Consider the following 26,945-nt stretch of genomic DNA (forward strand, 5'->3'; position numbering starts at 1 on the left):
TATTCTGTGAGTTTGAAGTTTGACAGTAAAAGGATGCTGACTGGTTGCAGCAGGTGTTCAGAAAGGTTCGGTAGAGAGAAGGATAGATATGAAGTTTTCTGAGGTGTAAACTCTCCTGGAAAGTCCATGGTGTCCTTTCGAACAATATTCTTCAGAGATGAGGAGGTCATAGTCCCACTGTATAAGGCGATTGTAAGACCGCACTTGGAATACTGTGTTCAATTATGGAGACCTCATCTGGAAAAAAGACTTTCAGCTTCTTAAAAGGATCCAAAGACGGTAACTCGCATGTTAAGATCGGGCTTTCCTCGTACGGCGACCGTAAGAAGAAAGACTTTGATTATGTGGGCTACAGAGCTTGGCAACCATGCACCTTAGTCAGGGGACTTGACTGAAGTTTATAAGGCTCTGAGAGAGGTTAGTAAAATGATAGAAGGCAGAATTTTCACTGTTATGAAGAATTCCAGAACTAGGGGTCATAACTTACAGGGAAAGAGGTTTAGACTAGATTGTAGGAAGTTTTCTTTTAACCAGCGAGTCCTCAACTACCTGCGGAGGAACAGGCTTCCTCCGCAGATAGTTGAGGCTTACATTTTGAAGAAATTCAAAGGTTAACTAGATAGTTATCTACGTGAGGGAAGCGCATAATTTGCGATTTTTATCTGCTTATTTTGTTTTGTTTTGGACTATCGTGCACTATATAATTATTAATAACACGAATGCAATCATTGTCGCCAAGAACACCGGGAAGAGAAAGGTGTGCTGGAACATTGGGAAACATATTTAGCTATTATACTGTTCAAGATGATTCTGTAATGTATCTTGACTATAGAATCCATTGCTGTCTCCGCCTACAGGAATCAAACTGACCTATCTGTAGTTATTTTCTCATTCTTACCTTATTCCTGGATTGGAAAGAAACTGGTAATTCTCCAATCCATGAAATTACTGCTGAGTCGATCAGTGAATTCATGATTTTAACTCTAAAGGTTTGAGTGACTATTTTAAAGCCACTTTCAGTACGATCTGGTAAATATCATGTGTCTGGGGTTTTACACATCATAAACTCGATAGTTTTATTTATTTTTTTATTTTATTATTATTTTTTTTTTGTTAGGGTCTTCTGTGTAATAACAGTATCACTTTTACTGAAGTTCTCAAGTAGCCTGGCTCAATATCCCCCAACACTAAAGGGACTTTCTACTGTGAAGACCGATACAAAATATCTGTTCAGCTCACCATCCACATTGAGTAGATTATCTGTTGCGTTACTTCCCATTGTGCAAATATGCCATCTTTTCCTCTTTATGTTTACATACGAATAAGAAACTCCTCCCCACTCTTCGCTCTCTTACTATTAGTTTTAGAATGGATAAATAATGCAAGGAAGAGGACTTTATCCACATCTGCCCTCTCCAAAATATTCCAGTCATTCATTCTTTTTTCCAACCCAAAACTGACCATTCAGACGTCACCGAACTCTTCACCTCCGCCAATTTGGTAACTAATTTTTTCTCATGATCAGTAACACTTTTGGCTAGTGATGAATATCTGAAATTAATCAAAAATGAAAGAATGGGACAGTACAGGACGTTTCTTCCTTTATCAGGTGGTGATTCCAATGGACAACAACGCGAATTCCGATTATAGCAAAGACATCGGGAAGAGGAAAGTGTGTTGGCGACTGGAACATCGTGGTCTGCTCGGAGAAAGTCTGCTGCACGTGCTTATTCTGTGCAACACCTTCATGCACAGCAAGATTGGACACATACTGCTCGCATTGTTCCCTGCCTTGGCAGGAGACATCATAGAAGGGGATGAATACTTTGGTAAGTATGCTTTGTTAAAGGAAAAATTTATTTTTTCCCATTCGATTATCTACCACTTCTGTCTGATAGGAGTAACAAATTTTGTTCAATTTATTCATAAAGGTCTGTGCGCGCGCACTGAACTTGAACTGTCCTGAGTATTTGGCACGCAGTGTTGATTAATCTGTTGTTAAGTGATGTGTTTGCGTTTCTGAAATTTTTTCCTTCCACAGGGGCGAGTGCTTTGCACTTTGGAATTGCCTACGAAAACATAGACATCGTTGATCGTTTGGTGAAATGTGGGGCTGACGTCACTCAGAGAGCAACGGGACGATTTTTTCTTCCATACGACCAGCAGTTGGTGCGTCCCAAGAAACTAACGAACTTCGAAGGTAAGAAACACGAGTCGTGGTTCACTTAACTCCAATACACACAAATTTGTTTCATGTAGAATGTCCCATATTGTAACTAAAATTAATGAGTGCAGCTTAAATACGCGTGGAAATCCTTTTAAGTCGGTACTTAGGATGGGTTGTCTATGCATACAACAACATATCGTGAGTAGTCATTAAATTCTCTCTCTCTTAAAACGCATTCGCTTAAAGCTAAACACAAGGTGGAACGAAAACAAAAGAGGGGGACACATCTTTTTGAGAGGAATCGCACTATCATAATTGGTGATTGTTCCGAAGAAAATGGAAGAAGATGGTATAAATTAAGAAGAAGTAAAGTCAGTTTGGTTGATTTCAACTTGGATGGTCAGAATGTTGGCTGGTTGCACACGTTTTGGTTTAAGTTATAGGATTCTGAAACCAATTTGGATAAACTCAAGTCTTTTTCGTAGAGAGAGACGAGAAGGGAAATGCTAATTAATTTTACTGATCTTTTTTGAACAGAGCTCAAAACTTTTAAAGAAATTCCAGAAGAGTCACCTCAGATGTGGTAACGCAATTTGACCGTAGGAAGAACTTTGCCAACGGACCTCATCTGAAACAGCATTCTCGAAATGTGAGTTAGGTTAGATCTCGCACTGATGCCCGTCATAACCTCAAAACATATTTCTACGTGTTATAAGGAGTAGGAGACATCAGGACTTGGGTTTTCAGTCCACACATTGTTTTGACCAGTCCAGCAATTCAATAAGCAAGATGGGTTTGTTACATTACGCCAAAACTGAAATTATTGTTATTCTAATGGCACCAGAGTTTGTCGCTTGTAGCCATATAATGTAATTGTCTGTATAAGTGTATGTTGTGCGGGCTGAAAAACCCCGGAACAGCTCACATGGAAAACCTTCATCTGAAATCGGCTAACTACAGTCTCGATTGAATATGAAGTTAGAAATTCTTCCACCTAAGCCTCTCCAAATGAGTAGCGATGTATCGTGCCAACTGAGCCACTACAGATGGATACCATTTAAGTACGAGCATCATCTCCCTACACGCATACCCATAAATGATGAATTTCTTAAATTATTCCAAAATCAAAATAATTCCACCTCTGAGTACTAGTCAGGATCTCAGTCGCTCTAGCTCTTCTCTGTGAGGATTGAAAGGTGAACCGATTCAGAACACAATTCTCGGTTTCATAAATCCGAAGTTCACCAGTGTATGCAATGTTTCCAACTTAAACCTAGTGGGTTGCTTATCAAGTACTGTAGTGTCATTAAACTCTGGCTAATGCTTAGCCTATAAAATGTGCAATTAATTCAGACCTCTTTCATCTAATTATTTTCTTTTTCTGAGGTTAAACTTAATAGGTTACACGCTATTATGTGTTTGCAAACTGGAGTAGAAAAATTCTAGTGCTATGTACAAAGGGCATTTGAAAAGTTCGTGGTCAAAGTATGAAGGGTCTATTTGAGGAGCCGGTAACATGTTACTTTTCAATATGGTCTCCTTTGGAGTCAAGGCACTTTTTGCAAACTGATGCTGCAATGCCTTCATTCCAGCTGCGAAGAAAGTTTTTTTCCTGGGCCTCCAGGATTGCATCCACTGCAGCAGTGACGTCACTACCGACCGAAATTGGTTGCCAACCAGGTATTTTTTCTTTTTTTTTTATTTATTGTACTATGCAGTCCTGACCAGCTTTCCCGGAAACCCCGCAAGGTATTTACAATGCTGTACCACTAACAGTGTTGATGTACAATTATCTCAGATTCCCTCGTAGGGGGTTAATTCGTTCTCAATGTAATATCATATCATAATGCAATACCATGAAAGTATCTGACACTATAAAGTTCCAACATAAGGTTCTGATGATCTCTGAGGATCCAAATGGCACTTGGCGTTCACTCTGAAGACACTTGTAGATCCACTATTTTTTCAAATTAGGAAATGGATAAAAGCCCAATGGTGCTATATGTGGTGAATATGGGGGATGGCCCAAGATTTAAAAGAAGCACTCGCGCAATGCAGCCATGGCAATGACAGAGTTGTGAGCAGGCACATTGTCCTGTTGGAACAAGACTCCTTTTCCGAGTTTTTTCCTCGGCGTTTGTCTTTGCTGTTTTCACACAAACACCTCACAAGATCTGCGTAATATTCTCTTTGTGACTATCCGGTCTTCCTGAAGGTAATCCAGTAGAAACACTCCTTCAGCATCACCAAAAAATCGACGCTATCACCTTGCCTGCAAAGGAATCGATTTGGCTTTCTTTGGAAGGGGCGAAGAGCTGCGTTTCCACTATTTCGACAGCTGCCTTGTCTCTGGCTGAAAGTGATGGACACACGTCTCATTCACGGTCCTTGCGAAGAAATTTGCTGAATCTGCTTGAAAATATTATCATTAGCATTAGCATTAGTAGAGGCATTTGATGCAAGAAAGCAAGCTTATGCAGCATCAGCCAAAAAAAAAAAAAAAAAAAACCACTTCCACTTCACCCCTCTGTTCGTTCCAAATACCTGTCCAGCTGAGCCTTAAACTTATATAGGCTATCAACCTCCACCACAAGGGATGGAAGTCTGTTCCACCAACCAACCACCCGCTGGCTAAAGGCAAATTTCCTCACGTCTATCCTACATCTGTCTTTCCTCAATTTGAATTTATGCCCTCTCAGGTGATTATTCTGAGCTAGAGGAAGACTCCCATCAGCATTGGGAATGCTTAAACCATTCAAGGCTTTATACACCTCTATCAGATCACCTCGCTGGTGCCTAGTCTCCAGACACTGTAATTTGCAAAACTTAAGCCTTTCTTCGTAAGAGCACCCCTTTGTTCCATTCACTAATCTTGTTGCCCTTCTCTGTACTCGTTCCAGCAGCTCTACATCCTTCTTGAAATGAGGCCTCCAGACCTGTATACAGTACTCTAGGTGTGGCCTGACCATTGCCTTATACAATGGAATAATCACCTCCTTATCCCTGCTGGAAAAATTCCTGTATATCATTGACAATACTCCATGAGCTACTCTTGCAGCCCGTCTGCACTGCTCAGAGAACTTCATATCTGCCTGCACAACCACCCCCAAGTCCCTTTCATTCTCTACCACTGTCAGTGTAGTACCACAGAGTTGATACGTTGCTCTGTGGTTGCTGTTTCCCATGTGTAGTACTTTACATTTGTCAATGTTAAACTTCATTTGCCACCTCTCAGCCCATCTGCTCAACCTTTCCAGATCCTGTTGCAGCAGCATAGTGTCAGTAGTGTCCTTGACAACCCTGCCAACCTTTGTATCATCTGCAAACTTGGACATTAAGCTTGATATACCATCATCAATATCATTTATAAATACAGAAAACAATAATGGACCCAACACTGAACCCTGAGGGACTCCACTAATAACATTAGTCCACGATGAGCAGTGTCCATTGATTACCACTCTCTGTCTTCTCCCCCTCAACCACCCCTTTATCCATAGCAGCAATTTGCCTCCAATGTCACACTGCTCCAATTTGTGTAGCAGTCTTTCATGTGCAACAGTATCAAAAGCCTTTCTAAGATCCAAGTATATAATATCAAAGTTATTCCCTGCATCCAGTTCTTTTGTGACTGCATCATAATATCCAATCAAGTTGGTCAGGCAAGACTTCCCCTTAACAAAACCATGCTGTGTCTGAGCTATAACTGAAGTCTTGTCTAAATGATCCTGCAGTGCTTCTTTAACCAGTGCCTCCATTAATTTTCCTGGAACAGAAGTTAAGCTCACAGGTCTATAATTACTTGTGTCAGCCTTTGATCCTCCTTTGTGAATTGGGGTCACATTTGCACATTTCCAGTCTATGGGTACCTCCGCTGAGTCCAAGGAAGCTCTCATAATTATGGCTAAGGGTTGGCTTACTTCCTTTGCTGCCTCCTTTAATATAACTGGATAGATCCCATCCACCCCAGGTGCCTTTCTTGTGTTTATCTTCAACAGTTTCTCCTCCACTTTACTCCCAGTTATTTCAAGATTCTGTAGCTTACTGCTAGAGTTGAATACACCTCTGGCATTCCCCTTGCTGAATAACTCCTCATGTGTGAATGTCGATGCAAAATATTCATTTAGTTTGTTAGCTACCTGAGCAGGATCATCAACAGTTGACCCATCAATATCAAGTGGACCAATCTGATTCATCCCCTTCCTTCTAGAGTTAACATAAGTAAAGAACTCTTTGCTGTTTTTCTTTGCATCCCTTGCCAAGGATTTCTCGTAATCTGCCTTTGCCTGCCTAACCTCCTTTGTAACTTGGTTGCATATCAACTTGTATCTATCATAGGCTTCTGTGTCATGTGTTAATTTGTAAGTATCCCATGCATTTTTCTTCTCTGCCATATGCCTCATTAGTTCATCTGACATCCATTTTGGCCTAAACCTTGAACAATATTTCTTAGTTGGTATGTAAAGCCTAGTAGCTTTCAAGATAAGTTCTTTGAATGCTTCCCATTTTGAATTTGCTGTTGGTAACATCATCAGTTGGTCCCACTGTATAGAATTTAAATACTGTCTCAGTCCATCGTAGTCGCCTTTACGGAAGCAATAACCCTTCCCTTTACCCCTAATGGTAGTTACCTCTTTGAGTAAATCCCACTTCAGCACACTGTGATCACTGCCACCTAGTGGTTCGTTTATCTGCAGATTCTTAATGCATGAAGAATCACTGCTGATAATCAAATCAAGAGTATTACTCCCTCTAGTTGCCTCCCGAATATGCTGATGTAGAAAACAATCATCCAATAAATTCACAAAAGCCCTGCTAGTGTGTGAGTAACCAGCCCCCAAATTCCAGTCAATATCTGGGAAATTAAAATCTCCCATTATAAGACTCTCTGATTTACTGGCCCACTCTATTTCCCTGTACAGTTCCTTATTATACTCATCAGAGTCATTAGGCCTATAGCACACTCCTACTCTCAATTTTGATCTCCCAATGCTTATGTTACACCAAACTGACTCAACACTGCACTGTCCGGCGATGTCGACTGGCTTCACTTCCTTGGTTTTTATGTGTTTCTTAACTAATAGCATAACCCCTCCCCCCTTCCTATCCTGTCTATCCTTTCTGTAGACGTTGTACTCCCCAAATTGCAGTTCTGCATCCCTTATATCTGTGTGACACCACGTCTCTGATATCCCAACAATATCTGCCTTTGATGTTTTGAGCAATACCTCAAATTCATCAAATTTATTTACTAAACTCCTAGCATTGGTGTACACGCAAGTATACCTGCACCTGTTCCTATTCTTAGCTACCCTAACACAACCCATGTGTTTACTTGTACCGCAATGGCTCCCAGCAGTCTCTGAAATACCATGCATCTTGTTTTCCAGGCTTCTGCTCATTCTAATAGAAGCAATGCAAGAATCACTTCCACCTCTGCCAGTGGCTACTGTTAATCTATTAGTCCTTGTATCCCCCCCAACTAGCAGTTTTCCGACCCACCTAACACTGCCTCGATAGCATCAGCAAATATTCTTGCACCCTTTCTATTGAAATGTATCCCATCCCTGTAGAAGCAGTTTCTCCTGTTAAAGCACAGACCAGGCTGAAAAAAATTCTATCCCTTGAGCCTTGCACGATCCTTTCAAGGCTGAATTGATCGACAAGGCTTTCATCATATACTCCCTCCTATATTGTGTCTGGGCAGAATTGCAGACACTTTCAAATTCAACCCTAATTCTCGGCTTTTGTTCAACAGTGACCTGTACTTGTTAAGTAATTCTGCCGGTCTCCTACTCTTAATATTATTAGTGCCAACGTGTACAACTATATCACCTTTTGTGCCCTTAAAAGATGATATTCGCTCTACAACGTCATCAACCTTTGCCCCTGGCAGACATACCCTGGTCCTGTTCCACCTATCTTTTTTACAAAGCATGTTCCCCGTTTCCCTGACAATAGAGTCACCAACAACTACTAGTTCCTTTGGGACCAGCGCATTCTGCCTTGGGAGTTGTCTCTGTGTCACGCGATGCCCAAGTGCAAGCTCTGGCGTTGATGTGGGCAGCTGAGAGCTTGATGGGCCCCTCAATTTAGTTTCTTCGAGGGCATTCACCCTGTCCTTCAAGCTCTCATATAGGTCCACAAGAACGCCGAGTTGTTGCTTGATATCGATACACTCCTTGCATCGCGCACACACAAAGATATCCCCCTTGGCAGTATCATGTCCCGTACCCGATTGCTCTGCAAACATCAAGCAAACAGTGCATTTTATAAGGCTGTGAGTCAGAGGACAACTGCCCCCCTCAGTTCTGCTCTGAGCCACAGCACTTCCATTAGCTTGAGCCTTTTGCTTTGCCGCTCTGGTCTGAGTCATGATTATATTAATTTATTAATTAATTATAATTAATTATGTTACGTTATTAATTATGTTAAATATAATTAATTATATTACGTTTGTAATCTAAGTCGTTATATGTATTTATTTAAACGTACAATTTAACTGCTAACGAAGTTCAACTAACGCTATCTAGTACGGTATATAACTATCGTATCACAAAGGCGGGAAAATTACGAACGGTACCGGAGTTGAAACACGTGGAAACCTTTACCGATACTTTTATGCAATTACAAGGCCGAGTAAAGAATAAATACACCAAATTAATCAGAAAATCACAAAATAATGTTATACTACTAAATTTAAATCAAAAGTTTTAGAAAAACAATAATTTCAAATCAATAAATAAGAAAAATCCACTTAGCGGCTTTGAACACGACCGTCTCTAGTGCCTCGTCAGCAGACTCCAAATGCAAATGTTCACTTGACTTAAAATCTTGTGCGTTTTTGATCTGCTGTCAACAACGTTGGGACAAATCGTGCTGGCACCAATTTCATAGCGACAACCTCCATTATTATTATTATTATGGTACACACATTCAGATGAGATGCCCAAGACGTTGGCAATGCAATGCACCGAACTGTCACTTGTCGATCCGTCATCACCAAGTCATACACACTGTCAACAACTTCTGGAGGGATGGATATTGCAGGTCTTCCACAGCGTGGTTTATCTTCCAGGCTCTCCCTTCCACGTTGAAATTCTGCTGCCCACCTCTTAACTATGGAACTGCAAGGGGCATCCTCCCTCCAGTTTGTGACCTTTTCCTCCCGGATTGCCTTTGGCGTTAGTCCCTATTTTCCCAAATACTGGATAACTGCACGGTGACTGATTTTTCCATCTTTCCTCATTCACAAAACTTTGTTTACTTTAGTACCTGTAATTTAAAAAAAAAAAAAACGTTATTGAAACTGCACGAAATTTGATTGCCTGGAATAGCACAATAGGACATTAATTTCCTGTTTGAAATCAGCATTCTCAGTTTTCCTCCCCGATTTTTTTAATATATGAAAATATCTTTTTTATGACTGACAAATACTAAATTTAATCCAGAATTCAGGAATACTTTTTGTTATGATTTCTGGTTGTTTCTATAATTGTTTACCCATTTACCAGTCCAGAATAGTGATGAGGGCAGATCAATACAGATTCTGAAGAACGACTTAAACGGTACGGGTTGCAAAGGTCGACAGACAGATATCTCATGGAGATCTGATTGAAGTGCATAAAGCGCTGAAGCGGTTGAGTAGAATGAGGAAGGTCTATTCTTCCTCATAGGTGAAGCAAGAATCACAAACATAGAATCTTGGAATAACAGAAGACTCGATCTCATGAAGTTCGTTTATGGATAGCGAGTTGTCGAACACTGAAATAAGTTTCATTCCAACATGAGAAGCGGTGATTGTGGCTACATGTTGTTGTAGGGTTTTGGAGTATTATCTACTAAGGCCATGTTGCGCCGTATATAATATGTCTGTGAATTGCTCGGTTTGCTGTTTGCTGAAAGAAAAACCATACTGTCCTCGCCTGAGACCGGCTAACTCAGCGACGTTATGAAAATAAAAAAAACCATAAAAATTCCTCGCGCCATAAATGGGATTCGAACTCACGTCTTTTCCACCCGGTGTGATGAAAGACGGCAATTCTACCAACTGTGCTACCCACAAGGGCTGAGGTTGGGTAAGTGAAACTTGTTGCTTACCTTGGGAGAGTGGGAACAATGTGCATATTCTATTTTATTATTTTAGCTGATGCAGAAAAAGCCGCTTGCTTCAATCATTTTGCATTACTGATACTAAAGGAAGACCAGCTCACTGTTAGAATTCTATCCTACTTGGGTAATGGGGTGTACATAAAAGGTTGTAGTGTGAAGTTGAGTTGTAGAATAACATTCAGTGGCCACTCTACTATGTACACCTACTCTTTTCATGAAATGGAGCACTCCTTCAAAAACGGAATCAGGGGTTCGTACATTGTGATATAATGCAGATGGATAGATAAATCGGGTATCTGGTGGTGGCTACTTTCAAAGTCACAAACCTTGCTCATTCTTCCACTGTATTACACACTGCATGTGTAGAATTCGGTGAGAGAATGAGCAAGACTTTGTGACTTTAAATGTGTCATGGTAGCACCAGACGCGCAGGTATGAGTATCTCGGAAATTGTAGCCCTGCTAGGGTTTACACGTGTTTCCGTCCAATCAAATAACATTCAGGTGATTCTGTGGTCGGAAATAGCTCATTAATGAGAGAGACCAACGGAGATTAAGGACACTTGTGCAGGGTAGCAGAAAGGGAATGGTCAGTTAAATAACAACCCGGTACAACAGTGGCAACCAAACAGGTATTTCAGAAGGCACTATTCGATGATTGAAAAAACGTTGGCTGGACTATGACGGGAAGAATTTTTTTGGGTCTTTTTCACAACGTGGCTAAGTTCGTGGCCTCAAAAAACAGAAAATCAACTACAGAACACAGGAAATTTATAAACAGCATATACGGAGCAATATGGCCTATGTTGCTTGGCTTAATCAATTCCGGATTCTACTGTTTCGTGCTGAGAGAACCACAATATGACGAAAAAGCATGAGTCCTTAGACAATACACTACCACCACGAATCTGTATTGTTAACACCAACAGTGGGAAGCAATTGAGTCAACACGGTCCATAATTCCCATAGCACGCTTTGGCATGTTTTGAACATCTCGTTGAGTCAATGTACGATGTTCTGAGCGCTAAAGAGAGTGGGTTAAGACTACTCGCTATTAGGTAGGTGTACTAATAAAGTGGCTATTTGGTGTATATATGCTTGCGCTTTAAAATATGTAGAAAAAGAGCTGAATCCCATGCGTCTTCCATTTTTTACAGGACTATGCTATATGGGGGAATATCCCCTGGCTTGGGCTGCTTGTTGTGGTGATGAGACCTCGTACAATCTGCTTTTAAAGAATGGGGCAGACCCGAACTCTCCGGATACCTTCGGCAACATGATTTTGCATATGGTCGTCGTGAGGGATGAGCTGGTAAGTAGGAATTAACTTTTCACTACATTGAAATTTAAGCGAAACAGTCCTGAGTTAATTTCTGAGGATGGGCTTTGAACCTATTTCACTTAATTCACTTACCATTAGATAACTGTATCGAGTATTTTTGCAGAAGGAAATGACAGATAATTCTCTTTTTTTCTTGTTATTGAACAGGCAATGTATGGTTACGCATTGCGGCATCCGAAGAAGCCTGCAAAGGACGGCATCTTGAACAGCCATGGGCTCACCCCTCTTACTCTCGCCTGCAAACTTGGCAGGAACAAGATCTTCAGGGAGATGTTCGAGATTAGCGCAATGGTAAGTATTAGACATTCCACCACTCCCTTCCTCAGTCGTTCTACGCAAGCATTTCACAATAAATGTAATTTCTGGAACTGCACTTTTTAGGGAGTTGATTTAAAGACGCTTATTTTTTGGGCTCTTTTTCTGCTACCAAAATATTCGGTGTTGTTAAAAGTTGTGAACCTGTAGATCCTCAGTCTCACTGCATGTAACGACTTTCTTCTGTCTGAATACATTTGCTTATTTAATAAGATTTATTGGTCACGATTAATTATTAGTGCATATCAGGAGTTTCACTACATTGGTGACGTATTTACTACATTTTTAAAATACCTAAAACTGAATATACTGGTACCTGTGACCAGGCGTATCCAGGAGTCATCGTAAGATTAGACACCTGCGAGGTGAACTAATTGGGGTGTATAAGGCCTTGAATGGTTTGCGCAAGTTCAATGCTAATGAGATTCTCCTTGCTCAGATTACTCACCTGAGGGACATAAATTCAAACTGAGGAAAGATAATTGTAGAATAGATGTGCGGAAATTTGGCTTTAGCCATGGGTGGTTAATAGTTGGAACAAACTTCCATCTGTTATTGTGCAGGTCAACAACTTAAATAAGTTGAAGGCAGAACTAGACAAACATTTTGAGTGAATGAATGGGTGAAATGGGAAGGTTTTTTTTTTTATTTTGGCTGATGCTATATAAGCTTGCTTTCGTGCATCATATGCCTCTACTAATGCTGCATAGCAAAGATTTGTGTTGTTCGGACATGTGGGTATGTGCATAAAATCAAAAGGAGGGTACTTTGAAGATGAACACCTCCACTAAGCTTTTTTTTTATAGTTTACTGGAGTGTTCGTTCAATTACGGCAGATTAGAATTAGTAGAGGCATACGATGCAAGAAAGCAAGCTTATGCAGCATCAGCCAAGGAAAAAAAAAAAAAAAACCTCCCATTTCACCCCTCCATTCGTTCCAAATGCCTCGCCAGCTGTCTTAAATTTATTTAGGCTATCAACTTCCACAACAAAAGATGGAAGTCCGTTCCACCAACCAACCACCCGCTGGCTAATGGCAAATTTCTGCACATCGATTCTACAACTGTATTTCTTCAATTTGAATCTATGTCCCCTCGGGCTCTTAATTTGAGCAAGAGGAAGAATCCCATGAGCATTAAGCTTGCTCAACCCATTCAAGGCCTTGTACACCTCAATCAGATCACCTCGCAGGTCCCTACACTCCAGGCGCTGCCTGGTAAGAGCACCCCTTTGTTCTGCTCACCAATCCTGTTGCCCTCCTTTGTACTCGTTCTAGCAACTCTACATCCTTCCTAAAATTAGGCATCCAGACCTGTACACAGTACTCTAGCTGTGGCCCGACCATTGCCTTGTACAATGGGATAATCACCTCCCTGTCCCTGCTAGCAAAATTTCTATATATCATTGACAAGACTCCATGATCTGCCTTGGTAGCCCGTCTGCACTGCTCTGCGAACTTCATATTTTACTGCGCAATTACCCCCAGATCTTTTTCACTTTCCACTTCCCTGAGTGTAGTGCCACTCAGTTGGTACGTTTCTCTTGGGTTAGTGCTACCCATATGGAGTATTTTGCATTTGTCAATGTTAAACTTCAGTTGCCACTTCTCATCCCATTTGCCCAACTTATCTAGATCCAGTTGAAGTAGTATACCGTTTTTACTGTAGTTAACAACCCTGCCAGCCTTTGTATCATCTGCAAACTTGGACATTAATCCTGATATACCTTCATCAATATCATTGATGAATACACAAAACAACAATGGGCCCAGCACCGAACCCTGGGGAACTCCACTAATAACATTTGTCCACGAATAGCAGTGTCCATTGATTACCACTCCTCTCGTCTCCCACTCAACCATCCCTTTATCCACTGTGGCAACTTACCCTTAATGCCATATCCATGTACATGTGCAGTCTTCCATGTGCAACAGTATCAAAAGCTTTTCTGAAATCCAAGTATATGATATCAAAATTATTTTTTGCATCCAGTTCCTTTGTGACCACATCATAGTATCCAATCAAATTGGTCAGACAAGACTTTCCCTTTACAAATCCATGCTGTGTACGAACTATTACTGTTGTCTTGTCTATGCTCCTGTATCACTTCCTTAACCAGTACCTTCATTATTTTCCCCGAAACACAAGTTAAACTAACAGGTCTATAGTTACTTGTGTCACCTTTTGAACCCGTTTTGTAAATTAGTGATACCTTTGCACACTTCCAGTCCATGGGCACCTCCCCTGAGTTCAAGGAAGCTCTCATAATTATGGCTAAGGGTTTGCTTAATTCCTTTGCTGCCTTCTTTACTATAACTGGATAAATTCTATCCACCCCAGGTGCCTTTTTTATGTTTAACTTCAACAATTTCTCCTCCACTTTGCTCTCAGTTATTATAAAATAACTTCTCCCTGTTAGAGTTTGATAAACTTCTGGCATTCCCCTCCTTGAATAACTTCTCATGTGTGAATGAGAATGCAAAATACTCATTAAGTTTATCAGCTACCTGAGCATGATCATCAATAGTCAACCCATCTATGTTAAGTGGTCCAATCTGATTCATCCCTTTCCTTCTAGAGTTTACATAGGTAAAGAACTTTTTGCTGTTTTTCTTTGCATCCTTTGCCAAAGATTTCTCGTAATCTGCCATCGCCTGCCTAACCTCGTTTGTGACTTGATTACAGACAAGCTTATATTTGCCATACTCTTCTGTGTCACCTGATAATTTATATACATCCCATACATTCTTCTTCTCTGCCTCTAGACTCACTAATTCATCTATCTGACATTCATTTAGGCCTGAACCTTGAAGAGTATTTCTCAGTTGGAATGAAAAGCCTAGTAGCTTCCAAGATTAAGTCCCTGAAGGCTTCCCATTTAGAATTCAACGTTCGTAACATCACCAGTGGATCCCACTGTACAGAATTTAAAAACTGTGTAGTTTTAAATGTGGAATTTAAAAACCACAAAGGTTAGACCACACCTTTACAAAAGCAAAGGTGTGGTCTTACCTTTGCTTCCGCCTTCACGAAAGCAAAAGCCCTTCCCTTTAGCCTTGATGGTAGTTATATCTTTAAGTAATTCCCACATCAGTACATTGTGATCACTGTCACCCAGTGGTTCCTTTATCTGCAAATATTCTTAATGCACGAAGAATCACTGCTGATAATCAGATCAAGAGTATTTCTCCAACTGTTTGCCTCTCGAACCTGCTACTGTAGAAAACAGTCATCCAATAAATCCACGAAAGTCTTGCTAGTGTGCGAGTGACCAAACCACAAGTTCCAGTCAATATCTGGAAAGTTAAAATCTCCCATTATAAGACATTCTGATTTACTTGCCCACTCTATTTCTCTGCACGATTGCTCATTATACTCGTCAGATTCATTAGGTCTATAACACACAACTATTCTCAATTTTCCTTTCCCACTGTTTATGTCACGCCAAACAGACTCAACATTGCATTGTCCACCAACATCAATTGGATGCACTTCCTTAGATTTTGTGTTTCTTAACTAACAGCATAATCCCTCCTCCCTTCTTACCCTGTCCATCCATCCTGTACACATTGTACTCCCCAAATTCCAGTTCTGCATTCCTTATATCTGTGTGACACCATCTCTCTGATATCCCAACAATGTCTGCTTTGATGTCTTGACTAGCACTTCAAGTTCGTCAAATTATTAACTATACTCCTAGCATTGGTGTACATGCAAGTATACATGCACCTGTGTCTACTCTTAGTTACCCTACCACAGCCCATGTATTTATTTGTTCCACTATGACTCCCAACAGTCGGGGAAATCTCCATTGCCTTGCTTTCCACGCTGCTGCTCATTCTAATAGAAGCAGTGCACGAATCACTTTTGCCTCTGCCTGCGGCCACTGTTAACCTTTGAGTCTGTGTATCCCCTCCCCCAAGCTAGCAGTTTTCTGACCTACCTAACACTGCCTCGATAGCACCAGCTAATATTCTTAACACGCTTTCTATTTAAGTGTATCCCACCCCTGTAGAAGCAGTCTCTCCTGTCAACAAGCATAGTTCAGACTGAAAAAAATTCTACCCCTTGAGCCTTGCACAATCTCTCCAGGGCTGAATTGATCGACAAGGCTCTCATCATATACTCCTTCCTATCGTGTCTGGGTAGAATTGCAGACCCTTTCACATTCAACCCTAACTCGCGACTTTTTTTTTAACATTGACTTCTACTTGTTGAGTAAATCTGCAGATCTCTTACTCTTAATGTCGTTTTCAACGTATACATCTTTTAATATCACCTTTTGTGCCCTTAAAAGATGATATCTGCTCTGCTCTACAACGTCATCAACTTTTGCCCCTGGCAGACATACCCTGGTCCTGTTCCACCTATCCTTCTTGCACAGTATATTCCCCATCTCCCTGACAATAGAGTCACCAACAATAACTTCCCGTAAAAGGTAAACTGCAGCCATTATAAATCCACTGCAGGACGGAAGCCTCCTCAACAATTCATGTTGAACGAAATGGACCATAATCGGCAAAGCTGGTTTGCAGATCGATCGCATTTAGCAGTCAGAGGCTTGAACTCCAGTTTATTCAAAAAGCGTCTACTGCACTCCCTGTGCAGAACATTTGGCTACGGAGGCCATTGATCTTCCCGCATTGTTTATAAAATTCAGGAAAGTGCATCTGCTTGAACCTTATTTTTTATATATATATATATATATATTTCTTTTTTTTTAATAACTTAGCATGCGAATTGGACATGGTGGAAGTGTCAGCACAATGTGTCAATTTGTTTGCGTGTCCTATCCCACTCTCCTTTCATGGGGACACAAAAAGAGATCTCAAAAAGAAGATAAAAATTTCAGAAAGTTCTTTAATATTTTTGTTATGAATGTATATAAACGTGCATGGCTGGACAGATGATGAGAACTGCGTAATTTGAATCCATTTATCAAAAAGATGGATCCTAACAAGAAAATTCCTCCGATTACGTTTTTGACTTGTAACTATAATTCTTATCATAAAAAGTAGGAACCAAATTCTTCCCCACCCGTATTGACCACAGGGCGCAAATTACTCTGACAGAAGAAGTAGGAGACACAGCAGGAAACCAGTCGTTATGATGACAGCAGCGTTCCCCAGGTGTGCTAGTATGTGTGAAAATCGAGGCCTATTTCTGAGCTTCCTGCAAGCACCACTTATTGCGGACAGTTCCTACAACGAGCTATAATGGGACACAGCGGGAATCCCACAATGCATCGACATCACTCATTATCAGACCGCCTCTCCACAGCAGCATTGCACTCCGGGCATCACGACTCGGAAATTATTTCTGGGTGACTCTAACGTGCTCCCTTCATCTCTTGGCATCCACTGACTCGCCTTTTCACTAATAGTTTGGAATGTCTCGGAGATCAAAGAGGTTCTCCTTTCGTGAAAGATGCGTTTCCTATGCATAGAATGTCAACCCCCTGTGGGAAGTTGATATTCTATGCATACGGAAAATACATCGTTTTCGTATTTGTGTAGTTCATATAAACAGTTTTTTTTTCTTTTTTCTTTTTTTCATCTCCCCCACTGCCTGTGCCCAGAAAATTAACTGACATTCTTTGAAAATGCTATCTGATGATAGCAATTAATTTAGTATTAACAATGGCCACATGGTGCAAGGAAGCCTATGGCTTATGTTCCCACAAGCCAAATAAATAAATAAAATAATAATAATAAGAAGAAATTTTTAAAACAATGAATAATTAATAAGAGAAAAGGAAATAGACAACCTATGCGTTTCCCTCCTCCCTTAGGTAATTAATCAGCTGCCTTTGAATTTCCCCAGACTGTCAGCCTCTAACACCCATGTAGGTAACTTATTCCAGTAATTTATAATTCGCTGGCTAAAATAAATAACCGTGAAATATAAATAACCATTTATAACCGTGAAAACTTTGTCCTTATTCATTTTTCTTATGCCTTTCACAGCCTTAAACGCCTCAATCAAGTCTCCTCTGAGGTGCCTAGTTTCCAAGCTCTGCAACCCACATATTCGAAGTCTTTCCTCATATGGACGCCCTTTTGCCGATCTCACCAGGCGAGTTATCCGTCTTTGGATCCTTTCAAGAAGCGCAATGTCTTTCTTTAGGCGCGCTCTCCATACTTGAACACAGTATTCCAAGTGTTCCAGTATTCCTTAAATAATGGGATTATGACGTCCTCATCTCTACTAGCAAATGTTCGATAAATCTTCGATAGGACACCATGGGCCTTCCTTGCAACCTGTCTACAATGCTCGGAGAACTTCTGAACGTATTGTAACACCCAAGTCTCTTTCATCCACTACTGGCTTTAGCTCAACCCCACCAAGTGTATAAGTTATTTTGGGGTTCTGTCCCCCGGGTGTAAGACCTTGCACTTTGCTGGATTAAAGCAAAGCCACTTTCCTGACCATCACCTGAAGTCTATCTAGGTCACTCTGAAGAAGCTCTGCTTGGCGGTGATCATTAACTACTCTACAGATCTTTACATCATCTGCAAATTTAGACATCACGCCTTCTATCCCTTCAATTAGCATTAATGACCAGTAGTGATGGTATGTAAACATTTTTCCCGTTTTTAAAAACCTGTACCAGAGGGCGTAAGAATGAAAAGACTGCAATAAGAACAGAAATCCGTTTTTGACGTCAATAATTTCAAATTGAGCACGTGCTACTCAGAAGCCCGTATTAATGATCCTGTATTGCTACCCACAAATGGAAAAATGTCCCTTCAGGTCAAACTGGATAGTGTGTCATATTAGGACCACCCGAGAACTAACCCGCTGCCCATGTGGAATACTCGTATGTCCATAAATTGTGTGTGTTCGCTGATCGGTTTTAGCCCTCCTTGGTAGAATTGCTCCACCCACATTAGGTGTAAAAGACAGCAGTTCGAATCCCGTCAAGGACGTGAGGATTTTTTATGAGCCTCTTTTCGCAGCGTGGCTGAGTTGGTCGGTTCCAGGTGATGATTGCGTGCATTTTTCTTCCTGAAAATCAGGTTTTTCGTCCATCAAATTGGCAAATCGACCACAGGACACACACAATTTAAAAGCATAATATGTACGAACCTTGCTATCCAACGCCTGACCCAGACTATTCCAACTACCTCAAAGTGAAAAAAAGCCCATAAAAGTTACTCGCGTCATTGACTGGAGTTGAACCCGGGGAATTTTACATCCGCTGTTGGGAGGACGATGATAACAACAGCTGTACTACCCACGAGGACTTGGACTAGTGACGTTGCACAATCCGCCTTCAATTTCAGGTAAGCCGAAATTAACGTGTGAGATATATGGTTGAAGAAAGGCTCTGCCTGAAAATGTAATCTCTGAACCTTTTAATGAATGGTAGTTGGCTTACTTTCCAATAAGCAACGGTGGACACCATTCATCACCAGCACAGTCCAATCTAGTCGCGCATTTTGGTTTCTTTCAATGTTCAAGTTACGAATCTCTCGAGGTCAAAAAAGGGATTCCTACTAACTTGAATAGTGTACGAAAGTAGGTGATAATAGCCTTTGCTTGTTATATCGATAATATGGTCCTCCAATCTAATGTTAGAGAACATTATGCTGAAGTTATTAATAACTTCAGCATAATGTTATTAATGCTGAAGTATGCAAATATTTAATATATTTGCATACTCTTTGTTTTCAATGGATGGTGGTGAGGATTCGAGGTAGTATCTCTGGTCAAGTTTCTTTTAGGATTAAGATAGTGGCACTTTACTGGGATTTATTGATAACTCTCTGAGGATCAGAGGACCCGGAGGATCAGTTCGTTGAGAGCTGAATATTACTTCTTAATTTAAACGGTTCCTCGATAAAGTAGAGATTGGAGACTACCAGGATAACAACTCGTATATGTAACCACAAGTTACCTATACGAGTTACATAAGTAATAATCAGAAAGTAATTTCTTGTCACTGAGTAGCACTTCAGAATAGAAAAAGAAAAACAAGAAATAAAAGGAGATTTCTAAGAAACTATTTGTATTGGTTGTTTTTATGCCAGTTCTGTTGTAAATCCCTTCGTAAAAGCTATTGGACGTCAGAGCCCGCTTAGGTGTGTGCGTGCGCGCACGAATGATTGAGATTGTCTACAAATTTAACCCATCTTATCACCTCTTCAAGCAGCAAGACGCCACCGAGACATCCGCCTAATTCATGTCCCGGATGTCCTGCATAGAGACCTGCCAATTCTGATTATTATAAACGCTGCTGGAAACATGTAGCTCCTCACCTCCTCCACTACCTTTTCCTCTTCTGTTCAGCTTTGAGAACACCCTTCACATTCTTTCGTGGTTTTTTTCCAGTGATCTGTACACCAAGCGATACAACTTGCGCCCTCTCGAGGCCTGTACGTCAACTACGGTCTGATGAAGAAATCGTGTCGTGCCAAAAGACAATCACATTGGAAGATTTATTGCGCAGCATGACTTGAGATAAGTCTCTCTCTCTCTCTTTTTTCCGAGTTGTAGCAAACCTCAGTCGATAGGGGGCAGTTTCAGCTTTAAAAACAGATGCGCTTCTCACGCGACTAAAATCGCAGCTCTTATGAGAATTTTTGATTTTTTAACTTTGTTTAATGACATGTCCAACAAGGGGAAAGCAACACCTGTTCTAACCCCTCTTCCCCTCAAAAAATAAAAATCAATTGAAGTCGCATCTTCATATCGAGCAAGAGAAAAAAGCCTTCACAGCGCAAAACTCCGAACTATGGAGAAAATATGAAAAGGATCATTTAAACATTCATTCCAATGACGGTTTCCCTGTTGGGTCAGTTCCAGCCCGATCGTGATATTCGTGGTTGTTTCTTAATCCGTTAACAGTTGGTGAACATCGAAAATCCCATTAACCGACTTTTGGGAAATGCTGACCTATATTAGTGTCCCTTTAGTGACAGCTCTGCGGGTTGTTAGACATTGCGTGTCTCCAAGCCACGCCTTCCGCGGATTCACAGAAGTTGAACAGTAATGAGAGCCACGCGAGCTAATCTACTCTTTTATTCTTGCTGCTCCAAAGATGCCCTTATCGCAACGCGGAAATCAACTTAGAAGAAAACTCGGGTTGCAATTAATAAAAGCAAATGCTTTCTTACAAGTTCACTAAGTTAGTTTTATTTGTAATGAGTCCGCATTCACCAGCCATAGGTAGGACGGTTAAATTCGGTTCATCATCAGAAATTTTAAAGCATGTAATGCCCTCCAAAATAGTATGCGGACACACGTTGGTTTAAAACTGTCACTGCCACTACCTTCAACAGTATGTCAGTCTGACTTTGGCCGCAATATCGCTCAACTATAAATGTAGGATGCCCTCGTGGACAGCACATGTTATCCACACCGGGTGGAAAAGACCTGAGTTCGAATCCCGTCAAGGACTCGAGTTTTTATGGACCTTTTTCACAACGTGGCCGAATTAGTCGGTTTCAGGCAAGGGTAGCATAGCTTTTTCTCCTGGAAACTCTGCTTTTGCGTCGAGTAAACAGCAAATCGATCACAGAACACCAGCAATTTGCGGACATATTATGTATGGTGTAATATGGTCTAAGTTGCTGATGTGCCTAAAACTCTACAACAACAACATCTCCGAATCAGTCAGCTCGGCTCGATGCCATGACGCCCTCGTGGGTAGCATAGGTGGTAGGATCGCAGTCCTCCCCACACCTTGTGAAAAAGACCTGAGTTCCAATCCAGTCGATGACAGGAGGAATTTTTATCGGGCTTTTTCACAATGCGGCTGAGTCAGTCGATCTCAGGCGAGGGTAGCATGGTTTTTCTCCCGTAAACTGGGGTTTTTCGCCCAGCAAACAGAAAATCGACCTCAGAACTCACGCAATTTACAGATAATATACACGGGGCAACGTGGCCTAAGTAGCCAATGCTCCTAAAACCCAACAACAATCAACCCATGCCATGACGAGAATAATTGACTTGAGTGGCCCATACACCTTATATACCCACTTGAATCAGATGTTTATCAGGGAAGATCTAATGGACCATGAGAAACGGGGTGTAACTTTATACTTGTTGGAGGGTAGTGTATATGGTTAATGTTTTCTTAACTGGGGACAGGTTCGTTTGCCCATTAAAAACTATAGATATTCGTATCTTTTATTCTAATTTCTTTCACTATTTGGAGTGATAATTTAATAAAATTTTAGGAATGCAAAATATGTAACTAAAAAGCAGTTATTCGTTTCTTATTTTACTCTCCTAGGAATTCTGGAGGTACAGTAACATCACATGTTCTGGATATCCCTTGAATGCCCTCGACAGCCTGAAACCCGATGGAAAAACGAGTGAGTGCATTTTCAGTACTACTGTATGCTACTAAAAGTTAAGGTAATCTTTTTTGAAACTGAATATTTCATAAGTGTTGTTTTGAGACAAAATTTAATATCATCTGATTTTAATGTAACCATTGATACCAAATGAAATCCAGTCTGAAAAAAAAAAACGAATGGGGAAGGAATTTCTTTCTCTCTCTCTCTCTCTCTCTCTCTCTCTCTCTCTCTCTCTCTCTCTCTCTCTCTCTGGTGGGTGACACAAGAATCAGAGGACTCAACTCAAAGTTTACCTGCAGGAGGAGAATTTGGTTAAACTCAAGTTTGGAATTCGATTGGCACTTTTTCACGATGAGAATAATATGACAGAATTTCTTTTTGGCACTTTTTTATCATTACGCCATTTTAATACTATTGCTACTTTTTACACATACTTATTTCAACTGGTATTACTTTTTTTTTTAACTGGTTTCAGGAGAGTTGATTCACTGTTGGTCTTTGCACTGGGACACATATTTGCACGTAATACAGCACACACACGGCTCGGCATGGACTAGATAAAGTGTCGCACTGGCATCCTGAGGTAATGTTACCCAGTGCATTGCACAATGTCTCCAGTAATTCCCGCACATTGTCAGGTGGATGGTCGTACCATCGAATTGCCTTTTCAGGTAGGTTCAAACACGTTCAGTTGGGTTGAGATCGGCTGATTGGGTGGCCATGCGAAGATGGAGAATTCATTGTCATTTTCCTAAAACTAGTTAGCAACCTGCTGGACCTTGTGGTCTAGTAGGTTGCTAACTGCTGTACGTCCACTAAACCGTGCAGGTGTCCTGTTACATTTGGCAATATAATGTAATTTAAACTTTACTAATTGAGTTGTCCTGATACTAGTGCATATTTGAACAGTGGCGTATCATTCTATGGGGAAGAATTCCAAAGGAAAAATTTTATGGACCGAAAAAGAAACGTTACTCCAGAGTCCCAGCTCGTGATGATACGCCACTGTGCATAGTTGTGTGACCAACAGTAATTAAATTGGGATGTTAGCAACGTTTATGGATTCACTGTAGGATCCTGTCATCAGGTCGGTGCGGGGGCTAACATTATTATTATTCAATTTATTGCATATGCTTCTCCCCTGGACATACAAATGACGGCCTTTGCTTTATTTGCTACTACTTTAATCTTTAAATAGATCTTTATTACTGTTTTACAACGAAACGCATTATACGAGGGGGAATGAAAAATTTTCAGCTCAACATAGATCGCAATGGTCTTCGCGAAAGACAATATTGCCGATCTGTGCTGTCCCTTCTTGCGTGTGTTCATGGAATATTTCAGGTTTGTAACTATATTCTTCTCCTTTATAGAGGTCGTTTAAGTGTGGAAGGTGAACGGAGATGGCGACTGTTGAGAGAACCAAACATCGTGCAGTCATTGAGTACCTTCATTTAAAGGGAATGTCGCCAAAAGAAATTCATGAAGACATGCAGCAAACAGGGGAATCTTGTCCATCGTATTGCACGGTCAAAAACTGGGTTTAACATTGAACTGCAGACTGCAGAATAACATTGAAGCACATTGAGACAACATTCAACATCCCCCATGGGCGAGCTCACGTCGACGGCATTGTGGTGAATGTTTAAAAAATGAAGGTTTCTTCGAGGTGGGTCCCTAAAACACTGAATGCAGATCAGAAGCGGGAAAGAGTGAGGTGTTGTCATCAGACGGCAGCATTTTGAAGCTAATGAAGCTGAGTTTTGGAAGTGATATGTGTCTATGGATGCACTACTTCGACTATGAAACAAAACTGCAATCGAAACAGTGGAAGCATCCCTGTTTTCCTCCTCGTAAGAGGTTTCGAGTACAGAAGTTGGTGGGTAAAGTCATGGCATCCGTCTTCCGGAATAAAGAAGGAGTGATCATGGTTCATTACCTGAAACGAAGTACCCAATAGATGCCGAGTATTATTCTAACCTACTGAGACGTTTCCGCGAGTAATTTAAACTCAACAGGCGCCGTAAATTGGCCAAAGGAGTCATCTTACATCAAGGCAATGCACGGGCGCACACAGCGTTTGTGACTTAGGCACACTGCATAACTGTTCGAGATATTACAGCATCCGTCCTACTTTTCGGATTTGCTCCATATGACTATTTTCTATTTCCAAATCTCAAAAAGGACTTGAAAATACAGAAATTTGACAGTGACAATGTTGTGATGGATGCAGTCAACAACTGATTTGATTCAAAATCTTCTGAATTTTATTTGAGCGGATTATGAAATCTAGTGGAATGGGTCAGGAAGTGTGTTCACTTCAGGGGGGGAAGAGGGATTATAAATATAAATGGGTTTTCGTAAATCTTCAGCGTTCCTTCTATGAGAGGCTAGAAACTGTCCAACCTCCTCTCGTATACCGTTTCGTTGGTCACCATTTTCAGTTACCAGCAAATAATGTTCTGCCTTTATTTTCAGACTGGAATTCTGCCCTAATTATTATCCTGAACGGGAAGACGACCGAGCATTTGGACATGTTAGACGGAGGTGTCATACAACGTCTCATGGAAGAGAAATGGAAGACGTTCGCCAGGGTATGTTGTTTATACTAATGCAACGAATTCCAGTTTAACGAAAATTTCGCTATAATGGAAATATTTTCATGTCTCGAACGACTTCCCTTAATTTGATTATTGGATAGTTTAAAATTTGGTTAGTTTAAATGTCCTCCAAAGTTTGGTTACCTCCTGGACTGCTCGTATCTTGAGCTGGCCGATTCTAAGAGTAATAGAAAATAAGCATTAGTATTATCGGCAAAATTATGCAAGGAACAAAACTTATGCAGCACCAGTCAAATTATAAATAAAAATTAAATACGTCAAATTTTAAAAATAAAAGAAAGTAGCCATTGCCACCTTCTCTCCTTTAGTTTGCCCATTTCTTTCAAATATTTATCGAATACCTCCCTTCATTTAGATAAACTGCCAACTTTGGTGGGAGTTCATTCCATTGTCGATCATTCTTTGACTGAAAAAAAATTTCCAGTTATTCCATCTCAATTTAAATTTATGTCCCCTTAGTCTCGTGACTAAGCTTAAAAATTCCCTCCGCATTTAGTTTACTCAAACCTTTCAAGGTCTGAGTAAACTAAATGTCCCTCTTGATAAGAATATCCCTGTGTGCCCTGAACTAATCTCTGTACTCTTTCCAACAGGCCCACATCTTTCTTAAAATGAGGTCTCCAAGCCTGTAATGCAATATTCGAGCGCAGTCTAGGTACCACCAAAATTCCTAGTTATCATTGACAAAATGCCATAAGTTATCAGCCTAGTATCCTCCAAGTCCTTTTCATTATCCTCAGTCTTTTCATTTTCCTCAGTGTTCAGTTTGGTCGTACCCAAGTGGTATGGTACTCTACATTACTGCTACGCAGAGACAAGACCCTGCATTTTCCAGTTTTGAACCTCAGCTGCCATTTCTCAACCCATAGAAATAATCTATCTCTCTTGTTGAAGTAGCATATCCAGATTACTGTCATTAACCACTGTGCCCACCTTCTGTATCAGACACTAAATTTGAAATACCTACATCAGTATCGTTAATGAATATTAAAAAGAGAAAAGGGCTAAAAGCCGAACCCCGTGGGACACCATTCATTAACATTAGTCCATGAAGATCAGTGGCCATTTATTTATTTAAATCAGATTAAGGTGTGCACCATTTATGAGATTGTCCCAATTCAACAGACATAGTATTTGATGAATGATTTGAGTAATACGTGAATGAATATTAAGAATACATAAACAGGAAAATAGTCACATGATTAACTAGGTAGAACCTTTCCTGTGCCCAATGTCGATCTGGTAGTTGCTTAAAGGATGTAAACACGGTGCACAATCTCGGTCTGCCAGGCCTTTTCTTTGCAAAAACGGTCACAGTCTATGTCCAAGGTGAGGAACATTCCTATAGTGTTGGAAGGAAACATCAGGTCTAAAGACCTGACCAAACATTGCAGTTTGGCTATGTCGACAGGGTCTGCAGGAAGTTGAGTTGGTTGATGAAAGACTATCTCAGTAATGATAGGGATTTCTATCTTTTTTGTGATGAGTTTTGAAAGGGTAGATATGCTCATTTTGTTTAATATCAGCTGCCAGGGGACCCAATCCAGGTTTGCTAATACACTCCCACCACTTGAACTTTATCCATAGTAGCAACTTTCTTTTAATGCCACATTGCTTCAATACAACAGTTGTTCATGTGGCACTATATCAGAAGCTTCACTGAAATCTCAGGAAGTGAGGTCAAACTTATTTATTCCTTCTGTCCAATTCTTTAATGAAAGCCTCATACACTGGTGTGCAAAACTTAAAAACCAACTCTATTTCTATTTCTAAAGGTTACAACCACAAAATCTTTACTTAAGGTATTCTTTACTGATGAGAGTAAATTCACCCTCAGCAGCGATTCTGGAAGTCAGCTAATCTGGCCAGAGGTTGACACACGGTATCACCCGCAAACATCACTGAAAGGGATTGATATGGTGGTCGACGTGTTCTCGTCTGGGGAGGCGTTATTTGGATGGATGTACACAACTACAGATAATGTAAAGCGGTACACGCTACTGCACTGAGGTAATCCTTCCCTATGTGCGTCTGTTCCGAGGTGCCATTGGCCCCGAGATCTTGTTTATGGATGACAACGCCA

General features: G+C 40.7%; 1 protein-coding gene across 1 annotated transcript in view; it reads left to right on the forward strand.

The window, feature by feature from the left end:
• The first annotated feature begins 1,615 nt into the window (after positions 1–1,615).
• LOC150090403 (uncharacterized) overlaps positions 1,616–26,945 on the forward strand; it is a 46,425-nt gene continuing 21,095 nt past the window's right edge. The window contains exons 1-6 of the mRNA XM_090390302.1: positions 1,616–1,829; positions 2,042–2,200; positions 11,436–11,590; positions 11,768–11,911; positions 22,175–22,256; positions 24,720–24,835. Coding sequence (XP_090246428.1) covers positions 1,622–1,829; positions 2,042–2,200; positions 11,436–11,590; positions 11,768–11,911; positions 22,175–22,256; positions 24,720–24,835 — 864 coding nt within the window. The 5' untranslated portion in view covers positions 1,616–1,621. The remainder of the gene's footprint in view (positions 1,830–2,041; positions 2,201–11,435; positions 11,591–11,767; positions 11,912–22,174; positions 22,257–24,719; positions 24,836–26,945) is intronic.

Source organism: Mastigoproctus giganteus, chromosome 2 (assembly GCF_048544385.1).
Source record: "Mastigoproctus giganteus isolate SK-2022 chromosome 2, ASM4854438v1, whole genome shotgun sequence".
Classification (NCBI taxonomy): Eukaryota; Metazoa; Arthropoda; class Arachnida; order Uropygi; family Thelyphonidae; genus Mastigoproctus; species Mastigoproctus giganteus.